Source organism: Nyctibius grandis, chromosome 1, assembly GCF_013368605.1.
Source record: "Nyctibius grandis isolate bNycGra1 chromosome 1, bNycGra1.pri, whole genome shotgun sequence".
NCBI classification, from domain to species: Eukaryota; Metazoa; Chordata; class Aves; order Nyctibiiformes; family Nyctibiidae; genus Nyctibius; species Nyctibius grandis.
In genome coordinates, this window is record NC_090658.1 from 83697033 (window position 1) to 83708768 (window position 11736).

At 42.8% G+C, this 11736-nt stretch overlaps 1 protein-coding gene across 1 annotated transcript in view; it reads right to left on the bottom strand.

Annotated features, from left to right (window-relative positions):
* GRIK2 (glutamate ionotropic receptor kainate type subunit 2) overlaps window positions 1-10258 on the bottom strand; it is a 442707-nt gene extending 432449 nt beyond the window's left edge. Inside the window, exon 1 of the mRNA XM_068416353.1 lies at window positions 10144-10258. Within this exon, the coding sequence (XP_068272454.1) occupies window positions 10144-10258 (115 nt within the window). The remainder of the gene's footprint in view (window positions 1-10143) is intronic.
* Between the last annotated feature and the right edge of the window lie 1478 nt (window positions 10259-11736).

Consider the following 11736-nt stretch of genomic DNA (forward strand, 5'->3'; position numbering starts at 1 on the left):
TGACCAGTAAAAATCAGATAAGCAATAATGTTACCAATCAGATTCCCTAAGGTTCAGTCCTGACATTGGTTCTTGTTAAATGGTACAATATGAAGCGAGAATAATGAATTTTAATGTAATACTCAAACGCATGCTGATAATTTCTTAAAGGTTCTGTATGATTCTTTTGAACAAATTTCAGTTATTGAAATGTGTAAAATGTGAACATACGTGTTCCCATTAACAAATATAAAACCAAAAATTACTATGATGAAGCATTTTAAAAGAAAATTAATTCCCCTGATTTAGAGTACTCTCTATGGTTTTAATTTCCCTAATGTACTTTTTAACCTAATTCCTTAATGAATAACTAACATGGAACTTCTTTTAAAGATTTTCTGTCTTGTGGGATAAATGTTGCAGAATAACAATGAAGTTATTACTTTAGAAAATCCTTTCCTCTTGTAGAATATGTAATATTCATGTTCTTTACTGCTATTTTTGTATACTTCACATAGCACTACGTTTCTGATTGTGTTGCAGTGTTTGATCAGTGAAACAAGTTGCATTGTTACTACCAAACTGCAGTATCTTTAACCAACAAGTATACCCTTTCCAACTTAGAGAATAATTTCAACTGGTGGTTTGGGTTTTTGTATTGTGTTGACTTTGTTTTATAGTACATTGCTAAATACTGTTAATGTCAATAAGTGAATGACAAATTTAAGTGTAAAAAAGTGTAGTGAGATTTTAAAAGATAATTTGGAAAAAGTTTCAAGGAAAGACAGATTCTGGAATGAGATACTTAGTTAATGTAAACCAACACAAATGCCTTGATTGGAATAGCATTGTGTCATTCAACATCACTATGGACCTAATCATGCATCTTAGGAAGAATACTCTGTCACCAACTCATCCAGGCAATGACTATACCTAGAATAAACAGAAGAATTTCCATGGACTTTAACATAATTACTTAGTTTTAGCATTAGAAAGATCTAAAACATTCTTTTCTAAACAGTGTCCTACAATTTATAGCTCTGATGATTCTTATTTAATTTGGTACTAACATAAGCCACCAACCCGAACACAAAGTTAGAGGAGAATCAGACCTCAAGTACACTACAAGTTATTTTATTTCAGTATTTGATCCATAAATTGTAGTTGTGAATAACTACATATACGAAACTTTACAAAGTACGCATAGATTTCATATCATCTGTGGTGTAAAAATAAAAACACATTAAGATAAATCAACTTAGCACTAAACTATCAAGGACTGCATTTCTCTGACAATCTAGGTAGTTGGTATTGACTGATGATGGAGCACTGACTCTGAAAATATAGGTAGGAATAGAAGATTTCTTTGGTCTCCAAGTAAAAGAGCTGCTTTCTTCAAGGTTTTAAAATGTGAACTATCGAGGACTTAAAATATTTGCTTACATGCTTTAAAAAAAAAAAGGTGAAAGTCATAAATTTGATGATTGTGAGCTACAAGATTCAGATTTTCTTGTAAATCATAGAATCGTATAATGGTTTGGGTTGGAAGGGACCTTAAAGATCATCTAGTTCCAACCCCCCTCCCACTCACAGGGACACCTTTCCACCAGGCTGCTCAAAGCCCCATCCAATCTGGCCTTAAACACTGCCAGGGAGGGGGCATCCACAACTTCTCTGGGCAACCTGTTCCAGTGTCTCACCACACTCACAGTCAAGAATTTCCTCCTAATATCTAATCTAAATCTATCCTCTTTCAGTTTAAAACCATTACTCCTCGTCCTATCACTACATGCCCTTGTAAAAAGCCCCTCTCCAGCTTTCCTGTAGGCCCCCTTCAGATACTGGAAGGCTGCTATAAGGTCTCCCCAGGGCCTTCTCTTCTCCAGGCTGAACAACCCCAACTCTCTCAGCCTGTCTTCATAGGAGAAATGTTCCAGCCCTCTGATCATCTTCGTGGCCCTCCTATGGACTTGCTCCAACAGCTCCATGTCCTTCTTATGTTGGGGGCCCCAGAGCTGGACACAGTACTCCAGGTGGGGTCTCACACGAGCGCTGCAGAGAGGGGCAATCACCTCCCTCAACCTGCTCGTCACACTTCTTTAGATGTGGCCTAGGATATGGTTGGCCTTCTGGGCTGCAAGCGCACATTGCTGGCTCATGTTGAGCTTCTCGTCAACCATCATCCCCAAGTCCTTCTCCTCAGGGCTGCTCTCAATCCATTCTCCGCCCAGCCTGTATTTGTGCCCCAACCCACATGCAGGACCTTGCACTTGACCTTGAACTCCAAGCGGTTCACATGGGCCCACCTCTCAAGCTTGTCAGGGTCCCTCTGGATGGCATCCCTTCCCTCCAGCGTGTCAACCACACCACACAGCTTGGTGTCATCAGCAAACTTGCTGTGGGTGCACACAATTCCACTGTCCATGTCACCGACAAAGATGTTAAACAGCATCAGTTCCAATACCAACCCCTGACCCAAGTACCAACCCCTGTTTCATGCTTACTAGTGTACTTACGTTCAGTAAGTCACATCCTAATTGTGCAACTTTTAAATAACAGCATAAATATGAGCTGATTGATACAGCTGATATATGTTTAGCTCCTGAGCTGATTGAAATAGCTGGTATATATTTAGCTCCTGGAGAAGGACAGAAGCCCAAATGGATGGCAAGTTCAATTATAAAGTAATCCTTAATAAATTTAGCCAGATTATTACCTATTAACTGTGTATGTGCACATAATGAGCATTTTAATAAAAGTGTTTTAAATTCAGTATCAGTTACCTTATAACAAAAACCACTTTAAAGTAACAGCTATTTTTATATTCAGAGAAATGTGACACTTAATTTGAAATATTTTACTGAAGATACAGAAAGAGCTAAATGTGAAGATGGCACGCTCTTCCAAAGCTGAAGTAGTTCTGCATCTTTTGAAGCAAGCTTGATAAACTTCACTTACTCTACAGAAGTTTATCTAGTAACCAGTTAAATACATATACTCACAAACAAGTCCTTATTTACAGGACTGATTATGACTACCTATTGTGAAAACAAGCACCACTCATTTGCTGGTGATTTCTTAGCAGAATGAGTGAGCAGTTTCTCTTCCAGCATTTTTTGTATTTTAATATCAGGAACAAACCATTGAGCCATTAAGATATTTATCTTTCCCTTTTAAATTCCTACCTGAGAAACTGAGTTCAGTATGTGATAATAAACCTCATAACTGGGTGAGAAAACAAAAATCCCTACTCAATCCACTTTCACTTCCTCCATATTGCTGATGCCATGAAAGGCACAGTTCATCTAACCGAACTTTTGCCATGTAAGAGTTATCCAGCCTAAGACAACCTTGTCTACTCCTTCTGCCTCCTTCGCTCTTCAAATACTGCAGGGGAGGCCTAAGACTTGGCTTGAACTAGAAGTTTAGTTTTTAGACAGAGATGAGGCCTTTTAGATTTTTTAATTTTTCATGCAGTTTCCCAGAAAGTAAGAAAAGCAAAGACTTTTCAAAAAGGACTAGAAAAATAACATTCAAACGTACAATCCTCTTTCAGATAGGTAAGTAATGATTTTCCGTTTCAGCTATTAAAAATAATAAGGAAAAATAGGAAGTGAGGAAAGGGAGCAAATAATTCAACGTGCAAAAAGTTTTAAAAAAAACACATTGTTCTTTCAAAATTATTTTGCCCACACATAAAACAACATTACTTTTTCCATTCATCTGTAAAAATGCAGCACAGATCATTTAGCACTTTAAGATTTAGCTAAATACATTGAAATCAGGTAGTTACTGCATTTCAATAACATTTTGGAAAGACTACACAAGAATAACGTTCAAGGAAATCTGAATCCAGGCTGATCCAAATCACTTGCAAATATTGATCCAAGTGTATCTTTGCAGGAAATGTAAAAAGAGCAGTCTTGAGCACCGCACCCTTGGGTCACTTCTAATATTTGCCCAAAGAAAAAAAAATCTTTGTGGGTTTGATTCGTTAAGAATTACTTTTAAATTAAATTAAAAATACGGGTTTTGAGCTTCTTTTAGTGTTTTAAGTAGTACTACAATACCATCTAGTTTATACAGATCTGGCTGAGCTCCAGTAATTGGAATAATGATTACATGTTTGTTTTGTACTCTTTACGTTACTGAAAGCTTTTCCGGCTTAAATTGAAGGTACTACATAAACCTAAGACAATTATTACTGTATAATAAAGGAGCCAACAGACTTGGAGGGGAGGCAGCACAAAATTATAAGTATTAACATGACAGTGGTTTTTGATTCTCCATATTCCAATTCAGATGTGACAGTTATAATGACATTATGTTATCATATTGTTTAATCTAATCTTCCAACATACATTACAGCATAACATTGTGAAAAGCTTATTCGGGAAACATTAATTTGCCTTGCAGATTGATGAGCATGGAAATAAGGCACCTTCTAGTTTTGCTTTTGCATTATTGACAGAACTTCTAGTAATTGTTCCTCTGGAAGAGATTAAAGAGGATGAAGTTTAAAACTCAGAAACAGACAAGGTAAATATATTAAGTAGGGGACAAAGACCTGCTATTATTTACAATGACTACAATATATTTGGTTTATTTTTTTCTAAATCGAGAGGATTTTCTCTTGTATAAAATAACAAAAAAATCTCTAATACTTGAGTTTAGAAAAATCCCTTTTTCTCTGGTTTCTTATCTCCGGTGACAGAAACCATTTCATTCAGCAACCACATTTAAATGGGAGGTATTACTTGAACTTTGCATCACTTCAAAAGACAAGTAGCAGTCAGTAAGAAGCGAGTTATACTTCTCAGCATCCAATCTATCCGACAATTGTGTGAAAATCCTTTTACAAGGCTGTTGGTGTTCCAAACACTGGGTGAAAGGATCTGGGGATATTCCAGAAAGCCCACACGGATGAAAGCTTTCTTAACCTACATTAAATCTTGATAATGCAATAATGAGTCTCTTAAAAGGATAATTCTAATTCCCCTATCTAGTGCAATAAAGACTGTATACAGCTAATCTGCTTTGCCCTTTCAATTAAACTCGTCCAGGACGTTCTATGTAGTCAGCACCCGGAATGAGTCATTAAAATTCTCGTTCTGTAAGAGTTGTGTGCAGCGCACCGTTGTTTCTAAATTCCATTAAATCCAAATGGTCTTTATCGCCCCATGACCACTGTGACTTCAATCAGCCAATTTAATTACCTTACAAAATTGTCAGCAGAAGCAGCAAAGAAAAACAGGAAGGGCTGTGACGTTATCAAATTGAAATCTTCCTCTGTGCTGTTTAATCTAGACCAGTCAATAACAATGCTTCACCTCCTTGCTGCCTTCCCCAGGCTCTTAACCTTACCCTTCTTTCAAAGATTTCTGTTGTTGTTTATAAGACCGATTTTGAACTCTTCTCCGTGAGGATGTTAACACATATTGAAAGCTTCTTGTCCTTGGCAGTAAGATTTTCATTGGCTCTAAATGCTGGAATTACCAAGCCACGGACCTCTGAGGGTTGCCACAAGTGTTTACTTTGCAGATTTTCATCGCATTCTTGATGTGAAGGCAGACTGCCTTCCACACTAAAACCAAATATATACATTTTCTCATTTCTCTCTTAAATACAGATATAAAGGTTACCTCCTTCCACTAAAAGGGTATCAGTGCAAAATCCAAAGGAAAGAAAGTGCACATCCAGGAGAGCTAATGCAGGTCCAGTCCAAGAAAACTCTACGTGATAACCCAGCAAGTATTTTTGACTTGAACTCTTGTCTTATACCCTTTTGCACAGAGCTGGCTCTCACTGCTGTTCCATGACTTTGCTGGTTTTAAATGCTACTATGTTAAAATGGTCACCTGAATCCCAGAAACGTGTGGTTTGACACCCGCTGGCAACTGCACAAGCAGTGGACACAATGAGCTGGCCTCTCCTCTGTTTTTTCCACGCTGAATCTCATAAAAGCAATTATACGGAGATAAACTCAATCGGTTTGAGCCAAAGGAGCTCAGCTAAGAAGCATGTCAGATGTAACCAGTACTAAATCTTCACGGAGAAACACTCCAGTGTACAGTAATTCCACTCTCCGGGTTCCCACAATGGAGCTGAGAAATTACGTTGTTTTTTCTTCAGTCCCATATATCACATGATCATATACAGCTTTGTTTTGCTGTTATTATCATTATCATTATTATTATTATTAGGGCAGCGGGAAAGTGCTAGGCTTTGTAAGAGTTTGGGGGGGGGGGGAGTGGGGGGTGGGAAAGTCAGTAGTAGGAATTGTTTCTGGTAAGAGTTCAAAATTCTCCCTTCGTTCCTTGAAAAGTGTTCCCATCTCTCTCTTGGCTTTCTTTTGCTTTTAAACTGGAAGAAGATACCCCCCCCGACTTCCCTTATCGTTAATTGTAACCCACAACATTCAGCTGCCTTCCTCATCTGCTTGAAGTCAGGCAACTCCAAAGCAACAAAAAGTCGAGGCTACAGACACGGGCCTCTACTTTTCTTTACCCTTCTTTTTGAATGCACTGAAGAAAACCAAATAGCTCACAAACTGGAGAAATACTTATCAGGCCAGTGGGCCCCCTGCGGTGCAGGTCTTTAGTCTTTCACCACACTTTCACGAATAGTGAGTTACCTGAAAGGGAATGAGAAAATGCAGCGGCCAAACCGCTTTCACCTTCCAGGCACTGGTTCCTCTTCACACCTTTGCTGTAGAAAAGACAAATTGCTCACAGCAGCAGAGACAAGGCCCGAAAAGGGCAATTTAAACAAAAGAGGGTACCTTAGAGTGCTCCAGATTTCAAGGAGCTGACATTCATTCCTCGTGGAGGAATAGATAAGAAAAGAGGGGGCTCTTACTGCCTTGGGCAAGGGAGGGGGAGGGTTTCTGGAAACACAGGTGAGCAGTTACTGATGGTTCACAGCTCTTAATGGCTTGTTAATTCAGCTCTACAGGGCAAAGTTCTGGGCTGCTCCCGGGGACGTAAAGGGAGAAGAGAGGGGGCCTACGAAAAGGTTGTGGGGCGGGGGCTGAGGCCGGCCCCGGGCCGCCCGCCGTTCCCCGCGGTCGGGGGAGGAGAGGCGGCTAGGCTGGGGATCTGCCGAGCTACCTGGTGTTTCAGGGGAGCCGCTGCCCTGGGTCTGCTCTTACACAGGAGCAGTGAATCGGAAAGCTACGAAACGTGATCCCCGATAACGGAACGGATCTGCAGGGGTCACGTATTTTGGCTTTTGTACGGTGCCAAGTGATAAGGAAAAGGTTTCCATCACACTTAGCACAGCGGAGAGACAAATACTAGGCTGCTGCTTTTCTTCCTCGTCAGGCTGGGACCTGTCCTTTTATCTGCAGCAATAGTTTAGGACTGTTCCCTTTTGAAACCTTCGAGTACCGTGGGCACAAGCATCACCTCAGCGTTTCCTGGGCTTGCTTGCGGGAAGCTATTCAGAAAGGGCAAGGGAGGGAGCTTGGCCTCATGCCCCATGAAGCAAGGTGTCATTTAGGAAGGGCTCCTGGTGTGGCGCCCAAATACAACGTTGCCCTACTCCAGCAGCAGACAGGCGTCCAGATGCCTGAGTGAGTGCCACTGGGGCGGGAATTATGCCATCGAGCCAGCCTCTCCCCGTGTGTGCTCCGTAAAGCTCGGGCAAAAAATAACGCCCCGCATTTGACAGCCCAGGCGGCTCGACTTCCCTCTGTGATTGTTAAAAGGTACCTTGAGAGCGAGAAAGAGAGAGAGAAAGGACATGCTGGCTAGTCCCAACAGTGATAGAAGCCGTGTGAAGGACAATGCAAATCCATGGTGGTTAATTTGCACAGAAGGAATGAGGAGGCTGGAGCTCTGGCAGGCTTCAAGCTCTCCCCTGTTGCCATAGCGCTGCTGGCTGAGGAAGAAGAGCGGGGGCTGGCAGGCTGTCTCTGGAAGGAATCTCCTCAGCTCTCACTTCTCCGCGGGAAGGACTCCACGGGAAGGCACCGGCATCCCGTCCTCCTAGTCGCAAGGACATCACGAAGGGACAGATAGCACGGGAACCCGGAGGGGGCGGCGGGGAATTCCCCTCTCAGAAATAACCAAAGCTTTTCCACAGCTCACTCCCTTCTCCTTCCCTCCCCCCCCGCCCTGCCCTACACAGAGGCAGAGATGTCAGCCTCTGGGGAAGGAGCGGGAGTTCTCTCGCGATCACAGACAGAGTCACTCCACACCTGGACTAGGCTAAACCCAGACTCTTAAAACAGAGATGTGCAACAGGCCCGGCTGAGCGGGCAGAAGTCTTCCTTGCGCTCTCTTACATCTAACATTTTCCATACTATAATAAACTAACTAACCCCTCCCTACCTACTTCTAAGGCTCAGAGATGGGCTGGCGACAATTCTTTTGAAAGAGAGGAAAAAGCATGCAGTGATTCAGAAATGGACTGATACTTTGCTGCTACAAACAATGGAGTGAGCACAACCCGTTAACTGACTGTGTGACCAGGAGGCGGTTGGGGAGGGAAGTTAGCCCAGGAAAAAAAATGTCACTGGTCGCCGGAGTCCTGCTGCACCACCCTTCAGTCTTGGGATTATTTATTATTCTAATCATTCCCAAAACGCTGCTCTCCAGGGCTATCTCTATAGGTACACTGGATTAACAATTCAGAGAGAAAGCTAATCTAAAGGAAGTATGTCCACCTCTTGCTAACTGTGTGGCCTGGAAGATGTTTGTTTACATAGCTACCCTAGAAAGTAATTCAGACTCCTAGAGACCGACCCTCGGCACCGGTTATGAACCCCGGCTCGTGGAAGGACCGATAGCCGGCCAGTGCCAGATTACAGGCAGCCCTAGCACTAATTTCACGGCCATGATTATGGATCAGACTGAATGCAAAATAATCCTCGCGATGATATACGGATCCGTTTAGCCATGTCCAAAGAAACAAGCGTTCCTGAAGACGGTTGCTAAGAGCAACGTGCCTTAAGCACCACCTTTAGACCAGATGGAAACAGAAAATAAATACTACTAGGAATTCAGCACACGAGATAGGTGACAGCCTGGTGACTTTTTAATTATTACCCGCCTTCCCCTCCACATAAAAGTGTGTGCGAGGAGGGCAATTTAAACAAGATTAGATACAAACCAAACCACTACTCAGAGACGAAGATGGGATGCTGCTTGTCTGGGGAAGCAACTTTCGCCCTCCCCGCTCCGCCGCTCCCCGCTGCGGCTCGCCCGCGGTGCCCGGGTGGCCAGGAGGGCGTGGGCGCGAGGGTCCCGCCGTGGCTCGCCCCGGAGGACCTCCCCGGACCGCCCAGCCCCCCTCGGACCTGGGGTTAACTTTCGTCTCCCTCCCGCCCTTCCCCGCTGCGAAACTTCTATAGGGGATGCAGTAGCTGAAATTCCTCCCTCGCTTGTTTTCTTTTACACACGTACCCACGCACGCATCCACAGGCAGAGCTGTTAAGGTTAGTTTCATGGTCCAGCTGGGACAGTCTTTAAACTGTAAAACCGCTCTACTCTCCTTGAAATTTCATTCTGATCTCTGACTTTTCTTTTTTTTTTTTTTTTTTTTGCGGGGGGGGGGGAACTCATACAACTTTCCTCGCATAGAAAAGCTATGTTTTTGAAACGTATCGCAAACGCTTTTTCACGGCCACCGCTCAAGTCATAGATCGTCTCTTCTCTAACCCTAAACGCCACTGAAGTGGCAAGCAACTAGGCAGACGCTTCAAAGGGAAATCAGCCCAAAGGTCTCAAATCACAGCGTCGCGCCCACACGGGATCGGGTCGGGTGGACCAGAGACGGGCGGCCGAAACTTAACAACTAGTTGACAGATTTTTAACTGATCAAGCACCGTATTAGTCATGCTTTCCACTATTGTGGAAACAAAAAAGGTACATTACGAGGAATCCACACAAGCTGCGCAGAGCCTTAGGGAAACGCATTTGCCAGTCATTTTTCTCTCTATTGTTATCGTAATTATCATCATCATCGTGCCGTTACTGCGGCTACAATGAGCTGAATCCACAGAAAAAACACACAGCAATTCATCCCTCCGGATGCTAAATAAAGAGGGACTTCGGTGCCTGACTCCGGTAGCACGTCCCCCAGCACCCCCTTCTGAGTCAGTCCTACGCATATCGCATTCAGGCTTAAATGCACAATGAAAAAAGTGTCGGGAAATCTTACCAAATCTTAATACATGTGTGGTTCCTTGAGAATATCCAATCCACAGTAAGCAAAGAAGGAGTCTAATGGTGCATCTGAAGACTGGATTAGTTAGAATAGGGGAAATAATCTTCATGATGTTTCTATGCACACACGCGCTGCCTTACTTCCCCCTTCTAAGCCGTCAGGTTTCCCGGTAGGGTGAGAATGAGGATACGTAAACTGATGGACCTCAGACACGATCACGGCATGGCCACAGAGAGAGGAGAGAGTCTACGCTTCCCAAACCCATTAGCAATCCCCGCATGTTCTTCATTCACTGCGCCAAGGAGCAACCTTCAACTGCAAGGAATGGTGGGACATCCATGTTAGTCGGGGGAGAATCCTTGAGAAATCCAAACACACACAATGTCCAGCCGAGTAAACCTGGGAGGCAAGAAAGGAGGAAAATCAATAGGCAATCCAGCTGGAGAAATCGCTGAGGTATCGCCACATAGCGAGAGTCAATGAGCACCAGCCGTTTCACTGGCGAAGCTTTTGCCGTGCTCCCATTCTACTGCACTGCTGCACAGCTTCTGACGCGAAGCCAAGATTAAGTGAGAGAAATTGAGATAGCTCTTCTCTTCTTAAGGCTGCCTGCCAGACAGCCTTCCCAATTTCTATTATGCAACCGATCTGATCGCCTGGCGTTGTCGGAGGAAAAAACAGCTCGGTTTTATTTACATGCTTCTAATCGTTATTAGTATTTCAGTTGTTCTGAACAATAGCTATAAGGATCTGTAGCGAGAGGGGGAGGGGGCTATCGGGGAGAAGAGAATCGGTGGTGTAAAAATCAATTCATGCATTTTAATCGCTGACTGCCTGACTCGAAATCACTTAGCTTTAGAGTCGTGAAAGAGAAGGCTGACAATAAAGTCATGCAGGTTATCAGAGTAACGTTTAGGCTAAAAAAAAAAAAAAGATCATGATATTTACATTCCCTAATTGTTACTCAAGTTAATGCTTGAAAGAGGGTAAATGCATGAAACAGGCTTGTATACTGACGGTCCTTAGGAACTTGCTCCGGCCCCAATGATTACGGAGCAGCAGCCTGCTTTTGCAAGGCAAACAGGAATTGGCAGCACTAAAACAGCCTTGCTGAATGCACAGACCTGTTTCACTCAACTTGCTTGGAATTGCTATGTTGCTTAAAAGACAGTAACTTGAGGATTTACTAGTTTATATTTTTGCACTTTATTCTGACACTCTCTTGTTTTGCACTCTGCTTTCCTTTCACTCTAGTATTATGGAAATATTGCTATTCCTCCCTGTACTGAGAGATCTATGTAATTTGTCATTTTGCAGTCCTCTGTGAGAACAATAGCACTTCCCAGTTTGATAATGGGATACTGAGTTTGTATCTGCAAAAGACTTTTGTCTTTTGGATAGGTGTTCCAAAGAAGATAAATCCATTGTGTGGACTACTTCAGATATTCCTTGGAAATACAACTAGTTGTGTGCCTATATCCATTAAAATACATTGAACCAGCACTGTCAGACTTTGCAATCTAAGTGAAGCTTTTGCTGAACCTACTTAAGCTTTATTACAAATATTAAAAGATAATTCCTAGATTC